The sequence below is a fragment of the Aegilops tauschii genome, chromosome 1 (assembly GCF_002575655.3).
Source record: "Aegilops tauschii subsp. strangulata cultivar AL8/78 chromosome 1, Aet v6.0, whole genome shotgun sequence".
NCBI lineage: Eukaryota > Viridiplantae > Streptophyta > Magnoliopsida > Poales > Poaceae > Aegilops > Aegilops tauschii.
Genome location: NC_053035.3, coordinates 464,909,645 through 464,932,597, shown reverse-complemented (window position 1 = coordinate 464,932,597; position 22,953 = coordinate 464,909,645). Strand labels below are relative to the sequence as shown.

General features: G+C 45.7%; 2 protein-coding genes across 3 annotated transcripts; both read left to right on the top strand.

Moving 5' to 3' along the window:
• Positions 1-3,473: 3,473 nt before the first annotated feature.
• On the top strand, positions 3,474-11,253 carry LOC109781495 (putative clathrin assembly protein At2g01600). Its single transcript, XM_020340098.4, has 15 exons — positions 3,474-3,779; positions 3,949-4,018; positions 4,212-4,309; positions 4,886-5,024; positions 5,113-5,240; positions 5,365-5,457; positions 5,567-5,617; positions 6,319-6,384; positions 6,474-6,539; positions 6,645-6,725; positions 6,811-6,888; positions 7,950-8,126; positions 8,197-8,272; positions 8,362-8,486; positions 10,668-11,253. The coding sequence occupies exons 1-15, from the start codon at positions 3,690-3,692 to the stop codon at positions 11,025-11,027; spliced, it is 1,698 nt and encodes a 565-aa protein (XP_020195687.1). The 5' UTR covers positions 3,474-3,689; the 3' UTR covers positions 11,028-11,253.
• A 1,755-nt stretch (positions 11,254-13,008) lies between these two features.
• On the top strand, positions 13,009-19,261 carry LOC109781493 (phosphoethanolamine N-methyltransferase 1). Of its 2 annotated transcripts, none has more exons than XM_020340095.4 (11): positions 13,009-14,286; positions 14,402-14,526; positions 16,424-16,561; positions 16,674-16,814; positions 16,967-17,110; positions 17,538-17,648; positions 17,738-17,879; positions 18,011-18,291; positions 18,400-18,561; positions 18,681-18,734; positions 18,882-19,261. In XM_020340095.4, the coding sequence occupies exons 1-11, from the start codon at positions 14,259-14,261 to the stop codon at positions 19,050-19,052; spliced, it is 1,497 nt and encodes a 498-aa protein (XP_020195684.1). In that variant the 5' UTR covers positions 13,009-14,258; the 3' UTR covers positions 19,053-19,261. The 2 variants fall into 2 exon arrangements, with proteins under 2 accessions (XP_020195684.1, XP_040246524.1); XM_040390590.3 differs by having other exon boundaries at positions 13,886-14,286; positions 14,402-16,306.
• Positions 19,262-22,953: the final 3,692 nt, after the last annotated feature.

Below are 22,953 nucleotides of genomic sequence, written 5' to 3'. Positions count from 1 at the left end.
TGTCCCAAAAATAAGTGTCGCTGATTCGAACGTCGTACTAAATCAGCGACACTAGCAGTGCAGTTTTGTGTTCAGGGCTAGTAGAAAGTGTTTGGTATCTTGTTTCTTTTTCTGATGAAAATGGGTTGAGTGTTTTTTTTTATCGCTTGGGATAGCACGGGTCCAGCGGCCTTGTGTGGACGCCGGTGTCGGTTTCGCCTTGCCAACGGACCAAAGGGAACCATGTTCTCCATGGAACGCCAGGGAAGCAACCGAAAGGAGGAGAAGCGAGTGCCATACTTTCTGTTTGTTTGTTTACTTTTCTTCAGGGGACCCTCTAACTAATCAACGTCATTATACTACTAGTACTCCGTTTAGTTTATGCCTGACGGCCGGCTGCATGGGAAAGGAAGATTCAGACAGCGAGCCGGTCGGGACATCCCTGCTCAATCGCAGATAAGACCTCGTGGTTCTCGTAAATCCGTTGCCGAGGCATCTCAGTGCCAGCCTTGGTTAATGAACCAATGCGTTTCCTGATTGTAAAAGAGAGAAAAAAAACAATGCATTTCCCAAACAAATGAATTAGAAGTCGTATAGGAATGTGTATAGGAATGTTATAGGATGGCACTTGCCATCCTTAGGAATCGCATTGCCTCGTTCCTACCTTAAAAAATCAGGTTTTAAGTGGAAGTGTAGTTTAATGCAAAAACATAGGAAATGAGTAGTATCTCTAAGAAATTTCTATACTTGTTTCCTACAAACCGAATGCATATACTGAAAATTCTCATCTGGAATCCCCATTCCCATGTTTTTCCTATGATAATCCTTTAAACCAAATGAGGCCCTAGTGGGTGCACTTATACAAGGGAAGCTCCCGAGGTTTCCACAATTAAAGCATCTACGGTTAGATTTGCCAAATCCGACCCCCTATATGTCCGCGGACAGTGACCGGCCACCCCTCATTTTCCCTTCGCCGTGTCCAACTACCTCATATTAGATACCTCAAATCCATACAAAAGCATGCAAATCTACGTATTACGTAGATAACCTAAGCTAGCCTTCCCTCCTCATGGTTGTCGAAGATGTCAACGAACTCCATGCCGGACGGCCTTGCCTCCTGGTGGATGGTCGCCTGCTGCACCTTCGGCTCGTCGTCGTCCAGCTCGGCGAACATCTCATCGATCTCCGCATACCGCTGGCGGAGGAAGCGACGGTTGCCTCCACGTCCCTCTCCGACTAGATGGAGTCAAGAATGGCCTACTGCTCTGCCTCCTCCTTCTCCTCCTCCTGGACCACCTCGAACTCCGTCGGTGCCTTGGGCATGCCGAAGCCCGCATCAGGAGGCGCCGGATCCGCCTCCTCCTCCTGCCCCCGTGTCCTGCTCATGCCCCCTATTTTTCTCATCCTCATCCACCTTCTCCCCGGGCTCTGGCGAGTCCAGAGGTAGGACGGTTGCGATCTGGGATTCGCACCTATCCCAGATCTGCTCAAGGAGCTGGAGTCGCCGCTCGGATGTGAGCATGGCGTAAGTCATGACCGTTCCTCGGGCATGGCTAGTGGCGGGCGAAGAGTGAAATGTGGCAGCGGCGGATGGGAGGGGAGGGAAATGTGGATGGGGTAGGGTTTGGGTGTCGGCGTACGGCTTAAATAGCTGGACTAGGGACCTCGGGTGGTGCGCTGGAGCGGCACCATCGAGAATTGGAGGAGATGCCCGCCGGGCCGAAGGGTTTAGGAGTTTTTCCTTGTGGGTCCCAACGGTCAGTCCAACGTGGCGAGCGCGCCAGGACCTCCCATATCCGTCCCAAATTTGGCTTCATATGAGGGGTGCCGATTATCCCTGGTGTTTGGGGCTAGTTTGAGGAGCCCGGGCTTATATGTGGGTTTGGGGCGCTCGGTTGTAGATGCTCTTACCTGGCCGGCAGATTGTTTTCTATGATAATTTAGTACTCTCTGCCGTGCTACCAATGGCGGAGATTAGAGAGGCCAGAAGATTTGCCGGGAGTTTAGGTTTAGAAGGAGCTTATAGTTGCAATATTTCCCATGGAGTAGGTAATTTCCCGTGCATTGCAATGAGGGCATGAATATTCTAATGATTTAACCATCATGTGTCAAACATAAAAGTTTTATAGTGGGCTCGTTTTTCCCCACCGCACATCTCTTCATAGGCCCTGACTTCCATTGTGGCCCAATCGACATCGTCCAAGGAGATGGTTCAATGCCTTCATTCAGCATGTCATTCCATATGTCCCCTTGAATTCCACAACTTTGGGTTATCATGGGTGCGACAATGAGATTCGATCGCGTTACTCAAGCTCGTCAAGCACGACCTATAAAGTAAAAGAAACTAAAAATGACTTATATCATACTAGATTGTAAGTTATAACATTTTGCGTGTGAGTAAACAAAGAGGCCATAAGTCATGAAAGCATTGTTGGTATCACTTTTACACCAAAATCAAATCACTTCTTGCATTAAAATATGATGGGTGTAACTTACATTTCAGGCACTATTGATGTCGAATCACTAAAATATGTACTACCTCCGTTTCTAAATCTTCTATATCTAAATAGTTAGGCACCACTAATATATTTCTCTCGACATGCAAGCATACCACCTCATCATTTAACATGCATAGGAAAAGACCCACATCAACATGCAGTTATGCATATTAAAAATCCACTTCAACATGCATGCATGTAAAATTCCATTATATTATGCTATTTACATCTAATTCTTATATACTTTCAAAAACTATTATTTTAAATATGGGGACTGCTACGCGTCGGTTGATGGATCTTTTAAAAAGATCCATCGCCTCGCGAGCGGCCGGATTTGATACAATTGGTTAGTCAAATGTCTCTCTCTACTTTGCAACAAAGGTCATGTTGCGGAAAAATTCACAACAGAGGTTACGTGTGTGTGTGTGTTTGCAACATAGGTTGTATTGTGTTTTTTTTTCAAATGGGTCGTGTTCAGAAAACAAATTGCCCTCCCTGGTCCAAGTCGCTGTGGGATCTAGCCCCTGGCTGGTTTGCAACAAGGGGCTAGTTGCAGAATCTCTTTCTAAAACAATTGATCAGTTACAGAACAAGGGCACAGAAGGGTTAACTCCCGACCGATAGATCAAGAGCCCATCCAATAGACATAGAGACGACGGACGCTCGCACAACATCAGTCAGTTGAAGGGAATCATTTCCCTTTAAATATTGATGATGTTTCATATAACCAAAACTTCATTGAAACATTGCAAGATATTCCCGCAACAAAGTGCGGGGCATCATCTAGTATTTTATAAACTGCCAAAACGCCTTATATTTAGGAAGGGAGGATGTACTAGTAAAGTGTAACCGCAATTAGCCCGTAGTAACACAAATTTACGAGTTGACAGGGGGTTCCACCGTAAAAACGGGGGCAACATTCGCTCGAACCCACGGAATTTCTCGAACCTTCCGCTCCCACGCGTAGAGGCCGAGACGAGACGCCGTCAATCACCCGAAGCTGGCACGCCAGCCAGTACGCCACCCACGCCAACTTCCCAAAAAGCACCCCGGACTCGCCCATAATCACACCCCCGCCCTCCCCTCTCCCACAGGCCACACGCACTGTCACACCGCCCCCGTCTTCGCGAAACCGTCGCGAACAAACACCCAACCCCCCCACCCCACCCCGAAGACGACACAGCGAGCGAGCGGCGGCCGGAGCCGGTGGAAATGGCGTCGATGCAGAGCTGGCGCAAGGCGTACGGCGCCATCAAGGACACCACCACCGTCAGCCTCGCCAACATCAACTCCGACTTCAAGGTCCGCCGGATCCGGAACCCCCCGCGCCCCCTTTCTGCGCCGAATTTTTTGACCTAGTTTGTGCCCGAATCCGCCGGAGCCCTGGTTTTCCCCTCGGGTGTGCGGGATGACGGCGTGGCGGGAGGCCTGGATCTGCGCGGTTCTGATGGGGGAATTTTTGTTTTTGTAGGATCTGGATGTGGCGATCGTGAAGGCGACTAACCACGTGGAGTGCCCGCCCAAGGAGCGCCACCTGCGCAGTGCGTTCGATCTCCTCCCCCACGCCCCTATATTTTGCTTGGCCTAATTTAGAGTAATCTGGGGCTCATAATTAGATCGTGCCTCTGGGTGGGAGGGTGGGAGGCTCGTAGGGGAGGGGATAAGGCCTGTTTTTCTTTCTGTTGGCGCTGGTGTTTGATTGATTGTGTGTGTCTCTGTGCGGTGGTGGTGCAGAGATTGCTGCGGCGACGTCCATCGCGAGGCCGCGGGCAGACATCGCCTACTGCATCCACGCGCTCTCCCGCCGTCTCTCCAAGACCCGGAATTGGATTGTAAGCTCCATTCCTGTCCATTTACTGTTTTCATGCTGTTGCCTTGGATGATAGCTTGATTACTGGCTCTAGTGGCCTCTTAGGAGGTGTTTAGTAGGAAGTTGCAGTTGCTGCATTATGTTGCCAATCTGTAACTTACCTTGCAAGATGTAACCCAGATTGGTTGTTGTAGCTCCTCACTGGACGTTGGATTGTGTTATGTGTTATGTCGATGGATTTTCCGCTGGAGATATTTTCAGAGTGTGTGGACTGAAAATGTTAGTACTGTTTATTATATCAAAACAGATGAAAAATCATATTAAATGCTGGAGCCAAATGTGTGGTGTTAGAATGCCAGAGCTGTTGATTATGCATATTATTGGTCCATTTTTGCTGGTTGTATTCAACTACATCATAGTGCTGTATTCTCATAAAGCCATATGTGATGATTGTGAGTGTAGTCCTGCATAGTTAGGTTAGTAATATCAACGATCAAGTGAAGTGTACACTTTAAAAACGATAAAATCTAGAAATATTTCAGAATCTTATAAGCAGTCAATTTATGCCATGCCATGCCTATTATTTTGTAACGTACAGGTAGCACTGAAGACACTTGTAGTGGTTCATAGGCTTCTACGAGAGGGCGATCCTACATTTCGGGAAGAGCTTCTTAATTTTACACAAAGGGGGAGGATTCTGCAGCTCTCAAACTTCAAGGATGACTCCAGTCCAATTGGTTAGTATCACTTCATTTGGTAGGAAATGCCGCTGGCCTGCTTATTCTCCTTTGATTTCCTTATGTACTAATATTGAGTGTTGTCCAGCCTGGGACTGTTCTGCGTGGGTTCGCACATATGGTCAGTTTTTGGAGGAAAGACTGGAATGCTTCAGGATCCTGAAATATGATGTTGAGGCTGAGCGTTTATCCAAACAAGGCCAAGGTCCTGAAAAGGTCTGAAGCATCATATCTCTTTTTGGCACTACAGATCAGTAGTTTTGAGTATCAAACATATTAAATCTGAGTACAAATTCTCGCTCGCTAATCTCTGCTTCAACTAATGCTATTTTTTCATCAGGGACACAGTAGAACCAGAGACCTAGATTCCCAGGACCTGTTAGAGCAGTTGCCAGCTTTGCAGCAGTTACTGTATCGGCTTGTTGGATGTCGGGCGAGTATCTCTTCACTCTAGCTAACAAGCTGTAGATGCAAGAATCTCTCAGTTTCTGCCATTTCACCTCTGTATGTAACATGACGCCAGTTTATTCTTGGTATTGCAGCCAGAAGGAGCTGCAAATAACAACTACTTGGTGCAATATGCTCTAGCTTTGGTAAGCTATAATTGTTTTTATCGTAGATTTGTTTGTGCCCTAGCATCTACTGTATTTTTTCTTCTAGGCTTACTACTTGAGAGGCATTATTTGATTTCACATGAGGATATCCTTCATAAACTCATTTGCCAGTTCCTGCTCTTCATCCTATCTTACTGATATTGGTGAAAGTGGGGAAAACCACTTTTCTGTTATTTGTGTATAAAATTAGCTGGACCTTGGAGGAGCTGCAACCAACGGAACTGTCTAGGGAACTCCTTTGTTTTAACTCTTCAGTTTGCACCTTGTCCTCTTTGTTTTAAGAAAACCGTAGGAGAGCCGTCTGCGCCTTGCCCTTCTAATTGTTTCTTAGACACTATCGCCTATCGCGTGATGTTGATCCTTCCTTCTGTGTATGTGATTCATATCCTGTCCAATGACAAACATTTCTTCCAATGCTCCATATTGGTTAACGCTCAAGCATATTCTTAAGTATCTGTACTATTCATAGCTGTGTTGACCGTAAGACATCTTGTAGAATTATTTAGTTATACACCTGTTTTTTTAGATTATGTTCTAATTTAGAAATTATTTATCTTTGCTTTAGTATTCCTGTTTTGTGTAGCCAGGTAATCAAATAAAAATATGCTGTCTTCTCAACCTGAGCACCACTTCTAATATGTTGATTTGACTGATGGAGTGAATGACTCTGTTTTATACAGGTGCTAAAAGAGAGTTTCAAAATTTATTGTGCGATAAATGATGGAATTATTAACCTTGTCGATAAGGTAAAATATCTCTTCAAGTGAAAATTTATTACTTCGTGTGATCATCAATTTTCATACAAGATATATTAATTTTTTGTGTATGTGTGTAGTTTTTTGAGATGGCAAGACATGAAGCACTTAAGGCCCTTGAAATTTACAGGAGGGCTGGCCAACAGGTAGCTCCCGTGCCCAGGAGATGATATGGAGTGTATCTGGATTCTGAGAAGATCAAAATTACTGTGCATCTTCCGATTCTTACCCAGTCTGGTTCGTTGATGCAGGCAGGGAATCTATCAGACTTTTATGAAAATTGTAGGGGTCTAGAACTTGCAAGGAATTTTCAGTTTCCTACTCTGCGGGAGGTGAGGGTTTGTGCTGGTTGTTAATCTTGCACTATTGGTAGCAATTTTTTTGGGCATGCCATCTTATTTAAGAAATTTCCCTCAGCCACCACAAACATTTCTTGTGACCATGGAGGAGTATGTGAGGGACGCTCCACGTATGGTTCCGGTTCGAGAGCCACTGGTGAGTGCTTTGGTGGTACTATTAAACTTATTATTTCTGCTTTTTTGTATATTTGCATGTTTTTTGTCCTACCAATCGTGTTATTTGCATCTTGTAGTTTAGGGACCTATTGTGTATTGTGCATTTGTTAATTGTTTCATTTTTTTGGTGATGAGCCTGTTTCATTGATGTTCGATGCATCCAGCATGATCCAATCTGCAGTTGATATCATATCATAGGTGTGATACAAATGCATGCGGGGAGAAGGCAATACTAAAATGCACTACTGGTCCTTAGTTTTATTATAATTTTAGTGGATGTGCAGGAAATGGCTACTGTAATTTCAGCATGCAAATTCCCTTAGATTCTGTTCGCGATTGCTTGCCATGAACAATATGTATAATGTCTTAACCTGTGTAGCTAGTTCAGAAAAATGAATACAGAATAGTGGCAGGTTTGCATGGTTTGAGTAAGCCGTTTTTGAACAACCCTAATAACCATTAGCAACTTGGTTAAAAATGCTAGCCAACCACCATAGTATCTAAAATCGGCTCAATCAAACGAGACTATATAACCCACTACACTGCTAAACAGAGCCTTAGCATGAGCCTCATTATTTCTTTATACTAGTTTATAGTGGTTTGCATCCTTCAGTCATACTACCTCCGTCTGGGTTTATTAGGCCCCCTCCTATTTTGGGCTGAAGCTTGACCAACAAATTTAACTAATAAAATGTAGACTACATGTCACAAAAATTATACCGTCGGAAAGCTCTTTCAAATACAAATCCAACAGTGTACTTTTTTAGTACATATTCTATATTTTATTAGTCATATGAATGGTCAAAGTTTGGCTCAAAATACTAGGGGGCCTAATAAACCCGGACGGAGGTAGTACCTTTTATGTGGTAAAAATACCATGTCTTGCTATTTTGAACAACATTATAAGCACATGCACATCAACATACATAAATTTGACTTATCCTTGTATGCTACGCCTGGAGTACGACTCTGTTAGCTTTTGCTGTTTAGTTGTTACCGGCAGGAAGTCAATTCATAAATTTTTGCGCTGTCCTTTATCAGGAATTTCCCGAGAGGCTTCTCCTTACATATAAACCTGAAGAATCAGAGGAAGTTCCTGAACCCGATCCTGTTGAAGAGGAAAGGCCACCAGTTGAAGAACCTGTTCCAGTACAGCCCATCCCTGAAGTTGTTTCACCTCCTACCAAGCCTGTTGTCGCTGATACTGGTGATCTCTTGGTAAGTAAAGAACACATAATTAATATTGAATGCTATGATTTTGGCAATCTAAATATCCTTTGTTCGGTAGGGCTTAAATGACCCGAGCCCTGGTGTATCAGCAATAGAGGAGAGCAATGCTCTTGCCTTGGCCATAGTTACATCAGGTAAGAACTCAGGATTGATTCTTAGTGACTTTCAATGATGTTGCTTAATCAATTAACTGATAGTTTTTTTTTGCATCTGTATGTATTAGACGCAAGCACTTCAACAACTGGCAGCACTGCTTGGCAAGATAAAGGATTTGATCCAACAGGATGGGAACTCGCCCTTGTTACTGCTCCAAGTAACACAAATTCATCTGCTACAGATAGTCAATTGGTTGGTTTCTCCACCTTTGCCATTCTTTTCTTCTCTGAGGATATTTATCCTGTTGATAGTTTTGGGCTGTTGGTCATTGTTGCTCGTTACAAGGGTTAAAAACCCTGTTGGTTGCCAGCAGCCAGTTAAGTCTGTTTCTAGGTTTCCCTGGGGGTTAGCCATTATTCTATATGTTGTCTTGGGGCGTTTTCTGTATTGATTGCTGTAGTATTAGTCATCATATGTTTGTAGTTTTAAGTTACGTAGAAATTGAATTGCGTGTAGAGAACCGTGACGATTGTTCAACCATGCTTGTGGCAGAAGAAATGTACCTCATGTACTGATATTCGGATATGGCACCCATATTATTGACAGGGTATTTCTGTTAGTTTGACACACAAGTCTTGTTACTGAATGAAAGTGTATGTGTATAACAAGTTAGAAAACTGTTGCAACTGGGCAGTAGGCATATATTTGTGAGGACACCAAGTTATATTCTGCTTGATCTTCTTATGTAGTAGGCATGTTAGGTTGTGCAGTGGGCCAATAGACGGGAAATACACTTGTGCTCTCGGGTGCCAGCGCACCCTATGTTCAATAATTTAGTAACTGAAAAAAAGTCAAATAATTCTGAATCTTTTCTGAAATCAAACATGATCAAGTATTGTACTCGTATAAAAAGATTCATTAGGGAATGACTTTCATTGTATCCTGGCTCAAAGATTTGCCAAAAAATGCTATATACAAGTACTATTCACTCTATATTGTCGCCATAAATTTGTTTTTTTCTGCCCTGAAATCAACGGGAATCATTCCTTGGCCAAACTTTTAATTACAGTACATGATCATATTGACTCCAAAAAAGATTTGGAATTTTTCGACCTTGTCTGGATATTTTTTTTGCGCATATAGGGTGCGCTGGGACCCGAGAGCCAAAAGTTCGCTTCCGCCAATACACGCACTACATTTACCATGCACAAGACAGGAGCTAGGCTATGTCTAAATATTCACACATGGCCAAGGATAGCTCATGATAATTGCTTTTGGACCAGTTATTTTTGTTGATGCTTTTCTCTGTAATTGTTGCCGTTCCGTCTGGAGTTACCATACAAATTACAGCCATTTGGACTGAATTAGGCAAGGCCTGCATTATACCAATGACATAGGCTAGTGTAGTTCTCAGTCAAAATGTGAAGTTTGTTCCTGTGCACTTCCTCCGATCTTAAAGTGCCGGGTGTCAGACCCCTGATGGATCTGACAGAGATTAAGAAATACAGTAGTTGTTAAACTAGGGATCGTTAGGAATGCTAAGAATGCAAGGGTATGAGGAGTTTCTACTATATCTCTGTAATAGTCTTAGCAACTGTGCAGGGCTATTTATATCCTGTTACAAACTTCCTCTAGGTAACAGTAAACAGAAGCAAGGTAAGATGCAATAGTAGAAGATATTGGGCGACTGAATTAAACTCTAGTCACTGATTGTAAGTGTAAGTATCTAAGACGCGTGATCTTGTTCTCGCCCCCCATCCAAGGGTCAGAGCTCTAGATTCAGAGTGCATATTGACCTGGCTATGGCACATGGCCCCTGAGTGATATTAAGAGCACAACTTCTATATGTAAACTTCTATACCCTGCCAAAAAAAACCTTCTATACCCTGCCAACTGTATGGAGCTTGTACTATGATATGTGTGCCTTCCCATTTATTTTTGGCTCATTTATAATTCTTCTGGCGCATGTCTCATTTACCATCATATATAGTCATTTGCACTGTGTTTATAGAAGTGTTACGTTTTTACACCTTGTACTCTCAATAGGGGGGTCTGAAGTAGATTCAGGGTTGAGGTACAAAAAAGAGGAGATTCAGTTTTTACTGTTCCATGCAGTTGAAAGTGTTTGCTTTTATGTTTGTACCTATTCACGTTAATCTGTCTTGATAGTCTCCCACATAATATTATCAACAAAGGATTTTAAACCGGATGTTATAACATGCATTTTTTGTTTCTATGGTGTAAAAATCTAAGAGTATACTGTTGATTATATTAGTTTTATGGGATTGTAGTTTTCTGGTGAGCCCTCTTTTTAGGTGACAAAGTGAGGCATTATCAGTTTCTGTGGACCTAATAGTAAATTGAATTTCTACTTTATTTGGTGAAGCTCCTTCACCTGCAAAAAATAAATAAATTTCGTCGCTCTATTTGCAGGGTGGTGGACTTGACAAGCTCATCTTGGACAGCCTTTATGATGAGGGGGCCTACAGGCAGTCACAACAACAGCAGTTATACGGTTCATCAGCTCCCAACCCATTCATGACAAGCGATCCTTTCGCGATGTCGAATCACGTCGCTGCCCCGTCGTCAGTTCAAATGGCTGCCATGTCTCAGCAGCAGCAGCAGATACCGACGATGATCCATCAGAATCCCTTCGGACCACCAATTCAGCCGCAGCATCCGGGCGCTGGCCCTGCAGCAGTAAACCCATTCCTGGATAGTGGCTTCGGCGCGTTCCCGGCGGCAAATAACTCGCAACAGCAAGCCAACCCATTTGGTGGTAGCCTTCTATAGGCGAGGAGCTAATAGTATACCCCGAGCAAATGCGATTTTCGTGTGACTGTAATATGCATTGCGCCTGGCTCTATTCATGTATGTCAAAAATCTGTGTAACGATATGTGTATTCGCTTCGGCACACGGGACTCTGCCAAGTGACCCTTGCTTGTAAAGAAACGTAGCGGCCTGTGTAACATCGATATATGTCAATAAATAGTACTAGGACGTTGGCTATATAACAAACGGCGAGTATTTCGCTCGTTCTTGTAGTGGCTGTTTAATTGCCATCTCCCACATTCTTTGGCTATGCCCATGTTAACATGTTATCTCTCTTGCACGCTTCTCTAATGCCATCCTCATCCTCCTGGCCTCACTGTGGAGTATGGAGTATTTCCTTTTGCTATGGTATATCATGGAGTGTTTCCTTTGCTGCGATATTAGGACACTGACGGCTGAACTATCCTGGCTAATGTACTTGCTGAGTTATGTAAACTTTCAGCGGCTGTCCAAAATAAACCCGGAAACGCAGATCGGCGGCTAAAGCTTGCTGTTGACGTATCGGTAGGTAAGATGTCGTCCCTTGGAAAAAAGAAAGTAGGTGAGACTCACAAGGGAGTGGTGCCGATCATCTTGCAAGGACCAGTGACTGTTCCGTTCCCCATCATATCATTGTCCTCCCCGTTTCCGCATGGATCGACCGAGGCTGATCGCCTTCTTTCGGCAGATAATTAAAGCAGGGTGACTGCTGACAGTGACGCCGGGTCTCAAATTACAATATCTCACCACTCACCACCCTAGCTATTGATCTACTACGCTGAACGTAGTTGTCGTCTCATCTCACGGGTTAAAGAAAAGCAACTGACAGACAGAAGAATCTTCAACACTAGCGATCGATCCGGCTCCGGCGCTTGGCCTCGTGAGAAGTCCCCAACCTACGTAACATAACATGGCTACACGTACGAATTGTCCTCCTAGTTTGTGTAGCCCTGTAGGTCGTGGTGGGAGGGTGGATCGATCTCTGGCACAGTTGCGCAGGCGAGCAGGTGAATCTCCTTGGCTCCAGTCAGGCATCCGGTAACTCCCTGAGCTTGCCCAGATCGTGAATTTGTGATACGCGAGCAGACATCCAGATTCAAGAAGCTGTGCCGTCGCTGCATCGGCTTGATTCCCAGGCGCTCGACAGTGCGATCCCCCGCCGATAAGACCGCTGCCTCCGCTAAAACTGGCAGCACCGTCAACGTCGACGCCCTCTCCCCATGAAAGCAGCAGTACGATATACTACTACTTCTCCAGGCTCCAGCTGATGGCTCACCCGATGCAGGAAGGAATCACATCTTCTTTCCAAAATACAGTAAAATACATGCCAACTTTAACCAAGCAGAGGCTTGATCCACTCCGAACAATCAATAAACTTTGCCTACTCCCAAGCTAGCTATGGCACTCCACTATAGTAGTACTACACTACAATCATGCAATGAATCAGCCAGAGGAACCAATCTCCCCGAAAGCAATGCTACGATATACTACTTCCAAGTTGCATGTGGCGAAGGGCTGATCCACTCTACTTTCTACTTGGTGGTACTCTGAATAAAGAATCAATCAATAATCTTTCTCTTTCCAATATTGTACTGCTCGAAAGCTAATCTAGTACTGCTACACCACAATCATGCTAATCAAGCAGCGACGGTATCAATCACGTGGGGCCCGGGTATCAATCGGCCGGGGCCCAGGTATCCGCCACGCCAATAATTTAGCTCCACGTACGTCAGGGACACACCGCCACCAGACACAGCAATATCTCCTCCCCCCTGTTGTGCTGTTGTTGTAGGCACCAAAACCCGTCGTCGACGACACCACAAGGTCGACGCCACGTGCCCTGGCGAGGCTTGCGGATGCAGCAAACAATGCCATCAATGGCGGCCCCATGGCCATGATGGAATCTCATGATCTCATCGCTCGCTCCAAGCGACCTTCACCGGGTGAGCCCTGGGAACTTACGGACACAGCAGCCGGGCTTGCCAATTGCAGGGACGATAGGCTAGTGCGACGGTTGCTCGCTCTCGCGATTATTTCTCTTCCGACGAAAGTATTTCCGGACGGAGGGAGTATCATCTGTCGTGGATGACCGACCCAAGAAGGTTCACGCTCTTTGCGCCTTGTGTAGGAGAAACCCACACCCTTTGTGTTTGTGTCCCGTTAGTTTTGACACGGAATTTAGTCGGCAGCCAGTAATTCTCTGGCGCCCCATCGATCAAGTCAAGAGGGCAGGAAGCAACGTGACACACGGTGAAAAAACTTGCGTCCTGAGGACAGGAGCAAGCGCCAGTGTGGGCGAAAGCAATGCATGTGGTGTGGCCTCCAGCCCTCCCTCGTCTTGGCCCGGCATAGCACTATCGCCATAGCCGCGCTCACTGTCATGGCGTCACCCACCACACTGCTCCGTCGGCCCGGACGGCCATTGGCGAGCCCAAGAGATTCGTCCCTCCCCTGCTCGCCGCGGCCGTGGTCAAGAGAGGAGAGCGACGGGCACCACCAACCGGAGAGAAACAAAGGCTGGGCGACAAGTCGCGCACCCGCACGGCGCCACCCGTCCGGCCTATCCTATCCCGGCCCCGCGACAGCAGACAGCGAGCCTGCACTCTACTGCACATACATAGCACAGAGAAAGAAAGGAAGAAGAAAGGAAGGAAAATAAAAGAGGAAGAAAACACCCGATCCAAGAGAAGTGGGCCGGGGCCGGGGCCCACCCAGATCCAGCCGGGGATTCGTTTCGGTCCGCTTCGTCCTCGCCACCGCAACACCAAGAGGCGCGGCGCACCCCCCGCCGCGACGCCCGGCGCGGCTATAAAACCCGCGACCCGTTCGCCGCAGATCAGCAGCCGCACAGCACACACAACACACTCTTGGCGCCCCACTCCCTGGTCGTTCGGTCGTCGGAAGTTGGAACCTCCTCCTCCGATCCTCCTTCGCAGCCGCGGGCGGCGTCGGGAGGTTTCCGGGCTGCGCGTTGGTGCATGCAACAGAGGGGCCTCTCCAACAACCGCCGCTCCCGCGGCTTCTCCCGATCCCGCCTCGCCGTCGAGGGCGCCTAAACAGAAACCCCACCGCCACCTCCGGGCTCACACCTTCTTAACAACAAACACACACCGGAGCTCACACTCACACCTTTGAAACGACCACACTCCCCTCCCCTGCCCCCTTCCTTCCTCCCGCCTCTCTGGAAAAACCTTGAAACAAGAGAGAAGAAGATGGACACCATCACCGTCGTCGAGAATGGTAAGCCCATGCCGGATCACGGTCCTTACATACGTGCTCTCGTCTTGTTGTTCGTCCTCGGGTCGTGTTGCCGGCGTTGATGAACCTCGATCGTGTGTCCGATGTGTGCGTGCAGTGTTCGGGGAGGTGGAGCGCAAGGTGCAGAAGAGCTACTGGGAGGAGCACTCCAAGGACCTCACCGTGGAGTCCATGATGCTCGACTCCCGCGCCAAGGACCTCGACAAGGAGGAGAGGCCTGAGGTATATACGACCAATCATCCTTCTTCTTATCGCATCGCATCCATTCCGGTGCTGCCAGATTAATCTCGCCGTACATCTTCTTTTTTTGAGGATCCTCGCCGTACGTCTTTTCTTGTGATGATACGTACGCGTGGCACGGACACAAGAAAATCATAATAAACGATGATATGTTTGATCCTTTTTTTTGGGTGGTCATTTTCGTACGCTCGTACTCCTACTGTTGTGTTGTGGCGTGGCGTTCTGCCACCGAGAAAAAAGGAGCCCGGATGGCGACGGCCATTCGTTTCGGGCCGAACGGGTGGCCGAGAACGTTAACGTCCAAGCGCTGGACCAGAGGCCCACATGCTAAAATTTTTCTTTTCTTTTCTTTTGGCGTGTCAGTTGGATTTCTTTTTCTTTTTTTGCGGAAGCAGTCTGCTTCGAATCTCGACTTTCCATATAAGAGCTAGGAGCTCCCTAAAAGGCTGATAGGTAGTTTGATTTGATTTGATTATACAAGGCTTATGATAGGTAGTTATCTGTCGGGTTTCTGAAAGCAGGTCTAAATCACCTTTTCCTCTGATGAAAAAGGTTGACAGGTAAACCAATGGCAGTGGAGCACTGGGCTGCTATGTGGGGAATCGTCCGTGTCCATTTTCACCATGATTACAAAAATCCAAATCATCTAATATTAACCACATATAGCTTGTTAATGTGAAGATCTAGTACATAAATAAACATGGCTAGTCAAATCGTCGAATCGGACGGCGATCTGATCTTTATATTTTGTGACTGCTAGTGGACACGTGGAGCTACGGGTGCTACTACACATATAGACTATGGAGATGATTAAAGGCAACACTATAAAATGACACCCTATAACCTACTATCTGATGTAAATAAATGATCACATGCCCGCAGCACCATCCACTTGTAGAGAATATCTGAATGTGCCACTCACTACTCACTACTGAGCCTGAACTGAACTGACCATCTTGCCACTCTCACTTTTATATTCCTCTGGTTTAGTGGATGTATATGTGGGGAAATAAGTGAAAGCGAGTGGTGGAAATGCAGGAACAACAGAACATATTCATGGCCATAAACAGAATTGACACATCATCTTCTTCTTCTTCCAAAATGCCATCCAACCCACTTCTCATCAACAAGAACAGAGCATGAGAACGTCATACACTGACCATCACAAAGTGGTCATAGAGGGGCACAACGGTCAGTTCAAGGCCAAAACTATGGCGCGGCATGCATCGGGATCCGGAACGGGAACGAAGGATATTCTTTATGTGATAATTGGCTGCATACGCATAGCGTGCGTGGCATATAACAAATTCAGTTATTTTAAAACTGAAAAGCACGCAGCGCAAACCGATTCCTCATGTAAACTATCACCCCGGACCCGCCTTCACCAACTCCGGCGTGTCCTTTTCCGCCCGCGGCGATGATTCCCTTGCTCTTTCAGCTCCCCAGTGGCCACTGCCCAGAGCAGAGGACCGCATGGTGGTACCATATATATCGTCGCCACCATCGTGAGTCACGGTCATATCGCTAGCTAGCCCGTCCCATCATCGCCCTGCTGCTGCCGCTGCCAGTGTCACTCGCCGCCGGCCACCGTAGGATCGAGAGAGAGGGCAGCATGAGCGAGCAGGGGGCAGGGCAGGGTACCAAGGAGCAGTCAGTGCCGGCCACCGTAGGGTCGAGAGAGATCAGCTTGAGCGGGCAGGGTAGCAAGGAGGAGAGACTGGCCGAGCTGGAAGAGCTCGAGCTCCAAACGGACCACCAAGGGGTGGGTGGCTGGGCACAGTTCCATCCACCATGATTTGTCTAAAATTTTGGCACACACCCTGGTTCTTGTTTCCATTGTAGCTTGCTTATGCTGTGGATCTGCTGTGCTGTGCTGCAGGTGCTGGCCATCCTCCCGTCGTACGCGGGCAAGACGGTGCTGGAGCTCGGCGCCGGCATCGGCCGCTTCACCGGCGAGCTGGCCAAGGAGGCCGGCCACGTCATCGCGCTCGACTTCATCGACAGCGTCATCAAGAAGGTGAGCTAGCTAGCTTTCTTGCCTCAAGAAACAGAGTCCATAACCATATGCTTGGCTTGGCACTCCTCCTCTGATGATCGACCTGATCTGCTGCCGCTCCGTGTTGTTGCAGAACGAGGAGATCAATGGGGACATCTACAAGAACATCACCTTCATGTGCGCCGACGTCACCTCGCCGGAGCTCAAGATCGAGGACAACTCCGTCGACATCGTCTTCTCCAACTGGCTGCTCATGTACCTCAACGACGAGGAGGTAATTAAGATCAGACCAGACTTGTGAATGGCACTCATGATTACAGAAACAGATGGAACCTTTTCTGTGACAGTGGACAGATGCAACTTTTTTTGTTAGTACTTTTTAGTACAACGGTTGCAAATTATGACTGTCACTGCCTTGTACTGTAGGTTGAGAAGCTGATTGGCAGGATAGTGAAGTGGCTGAAGCCCGGTGGGCATATTTTCATCAGGGAATCGTGCTTCCACCAGTCTGGGGATTCCAAGAGGAAAGTGAACCCGACGCACTACCGGGAGCCGAGGTTCTACACCAAGGTTAGCACTCCAATTCTTAACTGTTTTTTGCTCTGTAATCTGCTTCCATTTGCTACTCCCTCCGTTCCGAAATGTAAGTCTCTGTAGAGATTCCACTAGATGGACTACATACGGAGCAAAATGAATGAATTCATACTTAAAATGCATCTATATACATCCGTATGTAGTTCATAGTGAAATCTCTACAAAGACTTATATTTAGGAACGGAGGGAGTACATTCAAACCTGATTTACTGGCTGGGGCATTGCATCTCTAGCTTGATATGAAAAGTCATCTTAATCATTTTGGCAGATAACAAACAAATTACTGATTTGTTCCTTATGGCAGGCAGCATCATGTCAATATTTTCATATCCAGAGATACTAAATAATAATAATGCGCTTTCGTCATGGACAGGGCATCTAACTATTTTCCATTTGTAAATAGGTGTTTAAGGAATGCCACTCCTATGACCAAGAGGGGAATTCCTTTGAGCTTTCTCTGGTAACTTCCAAGTGCATTGGAGCTTATGTGAAAAGCAAGAAGAACCAGAACCAGGTACCTTCCTTTCCTTTTACGCGCCAAAATCGTTTGTGCATACCGGTGTCGTTTAAGCCAAATTACTGACTTAACCTTGTGCTCCTTAGATATGTTGGCTGTGGGAGAAGGTCAAGTGCACAGAAGACAAAGGCTTTCAGAGATTCCTGGACAATGTGCAGTACAAATCCACTGGAATCTTGCGTTATGAGCGCGTGTTTGGGGAGGGTTATGTTAGCACCGGTGGATTCGGTGAGTTGCATAATTTCGTTGGCAAACGACTAAATTTCACTCATTATTTCTTGAAAAGAAAACTAGAAATTCAGTGATTTACTACACCATACACTGTTAATGACCATGTTCCTGTCATATATAAACAACAGAGACCACAAAGGAGTTTGTGGACAAGCTGGACCTGAAAGCTGGCCAGAAGGTGCTCGATGTAGGGTGTGGTATCGGAGGAGGCGACTTCTACATGGCTGAAACCTATGATGTCCATGTCCTCGGCATCGATCTTTCTATCAACATGGTTTCGTTCGCAATTGAGCGTGCCATCGGGCGCTCGTGCTCCGTTGAGTTTGAGGTTGCTGACTGCACCACCAAGGAATACGCAGAGAACACGTTTGATGTCATCTACAGCCGTGACACCATCCTCCACATTCAAGTATGTTTCACTCCATAGAATGAAATTAACTCATTTTGGTGTATATAGATGGGAAATCCTTGGATATAAATGGTTCTGACAAGTGGTGCACTTGGTTGTACATTACAGGACAAACCTGCTCTGTTCAGAAACTTCTTCAAGTGGCTCAAGCCTGGGGGCAAAGTGCTGATCAGTGACTACTGCAGGAGCCCTGGGACACCATCAGAGGAATTCGCTGCGTACATCAAGCAGAGAGGCTATGACCTCCATGATGTGAAGACCTACGGAAAGGTTAGCTTCTTCTCAAGAAAAATTCAGACCAACCGAACAAATCTAGTTATCCTGGGAGATTTGTTTCAGAGAAGCAAACCGTCCTAAGTTCCTAACCTCTGTTTTGCACATGAACTCAGATGCTTGAGGATGCCGGTTTCCATGATGTCGTCGCTGAGGACCGCACCGACCAGGTGATCATCTCCCCCTCTGCATTCAGTCCCCTGCCATTGTCACGCACTTCCTGAATCCTGATCCTTTTTGTGTACACCGATTTGAATTGAGTTATACAAGAATTTCTTCAGCCACTGACATGATCATCACTGTGGTCGTCATTTCAGTTCCTGAGGGTCCTGGAGAGGGAGCTGGGCGAGACCGAGAAGAACAAGGAGGCCTTCCTGGCGGACTTCACCCAGGAGGACTACGACGACATCGTCAACGGCTGGAGCGCGAAGCTGAAGCGGAGCTCTGCCGGCGAGCAGAAGTGGGGGCTGTTCATCGCGACCAAGTGATCTGGCCGCCGAGCAGCGACGCCGTGGACGCGATGATCCGGAAGCAGAGCCGCTTCTGTTATTAAGAATAAATAAAGAGGATCGGTGCCTGGCTGCACTGGCCGGGCACCCGGATCTGTAAGATAAGATAATGTGTACGTACGTATTGTATTCCTGAACTTGTACTGTGACGAGCGAGACTCGCTTTGTAACGTGCTATTCTGTTGCTACGTGGCCTTCTTCCCTCTGGTAGAGTTGTGTGACCTCACAGCATCTTTGTCCCTTCCTTAATAATGCTTTAATCCCTTAAAAAAAATAGCTTTGAGGAATTAACAACCGCCTAGCCCTTCCTTCAAAACATTTAGTGTCCAAATTTGCTCTGAGAAGAGCACTTCTTGGTAGAAGTGGGGAGAAGCCTCTACTCCCACTTTTATGGCGTGGCGATCGACGGGCCACCCAATTCACCATTCTCGGGCTATCAAAGTTGACCCGCCCCCAAACCCTAGTCTACCCACGCGGCTACCCATTTCCGCTGCCTCCGTCGCGCCCCTGATTCGAGGTTGAGGTCGAGAGCGAGCCGCCGCGAGGAGCTGACCCGCCACCCGACCCGCGTCCGATCTCGCCGGCAACCTCTGCTGCCATATCGAGCACCAGCGCGAACTTCGTCCACCTTTGCCGTACTCCTCGCCCCCGAGCTCCCTGCAATTGCTGCCATCACCGAGCACCCCCCGCGACCTCCACCTCATCCATTTTCGGCGTCCGTGACCACTGACGCTGCCTCGCCCCCGTCGGAGCTCGCCGTCTCCATGGTCTTGGTCCAGTGTCACACCCAAATTGTGGCATAGGTCCGCGTCGCAGAGGCCCTACGCGTTGCCCGCATTGTGGCTAGTGAAGTCTCGAGCTCGGAGGAGGAGGTGATGGAGGTGTCAGACTCGTTCTTCAAATTTCTTACTTTTCTAACCGAGGGAAATACTTGCTACTATGCTACATCATCCTTATACTTGGGGGATTCCAACCACTCCTGCGGGAGCAAGCAAGATTTCCAGCGCCGTTGCTGGGAGTCTTCGCACTACAACACTACATTCTTGTTATCTATCTTGCCTAGTTACTTTTATCTTTTTTCTTGCTTGCATCTTTGTTTGTTATTTTCTTCTTCTTCAATAAACACTAAAAATATCTTTAGTTGTTGTTTCTGTTCTTGTTGCAATCATGTCTACTGCTGAGAATACTAAGCTTACTGATTTCACTAGTACTAATAATAATGATTTTATTAGCATTCCCGTTGCCCTTCCTGCCACTACTATGGAGTCCTATGATATTAAACCTGCTCTATTATATGAAAGACTAGTATTTTGGAAATTACAATAAATATGCTGCTACTCATTTTAATAATTTTGTTGAACATTGCGATATGCAAAAATCTAAAGATGTGGACAATGACATTATAAAACTGAAATCATTTCCCTTTTCCTTAAGAGATAGAGCTAAGGATAGTTATTTTCTTTTCCTAAAAATAGCACTGATTCTTGGACTAATGTAAAGACGCTTTTATTGGAAAGTATTGTCCTCCTAAAAAAAATTATTTATTTGATAAATCAAATTATGAACTTTAAACAAATTGATCAAGAGCATATTTCCCAAGCTTGGGAAAGGTTGAAAACTATGCTAAAGAATTGTCCTATTCATAGGTTAAATATTTGGATGGTGGTACAAACCTTCTATGCAGGTCTAATTTATATCGAGGAACCTTCTAAACTAGGCTGCAGGTGGATCTTTATGGGGATAACTCTTGGGGAAACAACTAAGCTCCTTGACAACCTGACCGCAAACTATTCCCAGTGGCACACTGAGCGAGCTACAACTGGTAAGAAGGTAAATTCTGCCAAAAAGATTTCCTCGCTTAAGGAAAAAGTTAATATGATTATGTCCGTGCTTAATACTAAGCAAACTTCTGTGGATCCAAATGGTGTGCCATTATCTACTTTAGTTGAGCGAATAAGATCATGTTGACCTTAAGTTTATTTCTTGGAGTAATTCTAACAACTACGCTTATAGGGGAAACTTAGGAAGATAAGTAAACAAATTGAGGAAATCAATAGAGAAGTTGTCAATTTGTAGTTGCAACTGGTGGTGCAAATTGAATCTATCTTGGGGAAAATATTTGATAAGCAAACCACATAAGTCAATAGAATGGCTGCTAAGCCTGGATCACACCTTATCACTAGTAATGATGAAGATCTTAAAAATTTAGGTGTGTCACCCATATAATATTTATTTAGAAACATAAAAAATGTTAAATATGAAGGGATTTAAGAAGAGTCAACTTTAGCTATAAGGAGTCCCAAGAGTTCGGAGGATGAAAATCTTTGTGCTGAAATTAATAAAAGTGGGTTTGGAGAGGTCAAGACTTTAAGTAGCATTACATGCACTGTTTTGGATTTCAAGGAATTTAATTATGACAATTGCTCTATTACTGAATATATTACTTCATTGCAATCCATGATTAATCCACAAAATGCCTACAATCATAATAAAACTTTTACTAAACACATTGTAGAAGCACCCATTAAGGGTAATGATGAAAAGCTAGAATTAGAAGTTTCTATTCCTAGAAAATTAGATGATGGTTGGGAACCTACTATTAAAATCAAGATCAATAATTATGAATGCAATGCTTTATGTGATCTAGGTGCAAGTGTGTCTACTATGCCTACTACTTGTACGATGTTCTTTGTTTTGACTCTATGTCTGAATGTTCTCTAAACTTGCACCTTGCTGATTCAATAATTAAAAAACAATTGGGAGAATGTTTGATGACCTACAAGTGCATATGGTTTAGTTGTACCTTTTTCGAATTAAGTGTATCAATCCCACAGGGAGCACATGAATTAAGTGTTGCCTCTTGTAGTGACTTATGAGTTTGTACCTGTAAGTAATTGTATACTTCAAGCAAAGTGAGGGAGGAAATAAATGGTAGTTTTTGGTGAAGTGTGAACTGAAAGTAAATAACATGAACAATAATAGAAACATTAGCAAGAGTAACAACTGGAACTGATAGAGAAGTACGGCGTTCTCAGGGAGTCCGGAATTCCCATCGGTATGTTTCCAATGCGAACTATGCAACGACATAGTATTATATGGATACTTGAGCCATTCTGACAATTATGCTGGGAGGAGCCGGGTAGAGAACATTTCTACTCTAGGTAGACTTCATGCCACACATGCCACCACATACAACTATGGTAATTAAGGGTTGCCCCATGGACGCAGTCTCTCTAAGGGTCCTCTGTTATTCCCCTATCAATTGCAAAAGCTAGGAGTGAAGGCTTTTACTACCACCACGAATTGCCTTCACGACCTTACCTTTACAATGACAATGATACACTTTATGGCCTTGTAGCGGTAATGTTGAGTGGGCCCCCTTCACAACATTCACGAAGCTTACTAAACTAATCATTCAACAGAGGATCTCATATCCTTATTAACGTTTCATCTCCTATACATACCAAGGTTCAACCGTATTCCCGAGAACTAAGGGATTTACTCGTCCATCGGGACAACATACATCATGAAAGCGGTGATAATAAACATGGATGAGATGAGCGAGTACGTAATACACACGATGATCCACTAGGGTTTCGGTATTAAAACGAGCTGGAGATGGATGTTGGTGATGATGGTTGGTGAACAAGCATGACGCGGACGTCCCCTTGCATGTGGTGATGAAGATGGCAATCTCCTCCTTGCCAGTTCCCCCTCCGGATGCCTTCCGGAGGCTAGGGTTCTACCTTCTAGATGTGTTTCTTGTGCATATGTTCCTCTGATCCTCGATCTGATTGCATAGAGTAGAAGTAGTCTGTTGTGGTGGGCGCACGTCAGATGCCAAAGGATGGCTAAAGAGAGGGACAAGCTCGAGGGCACC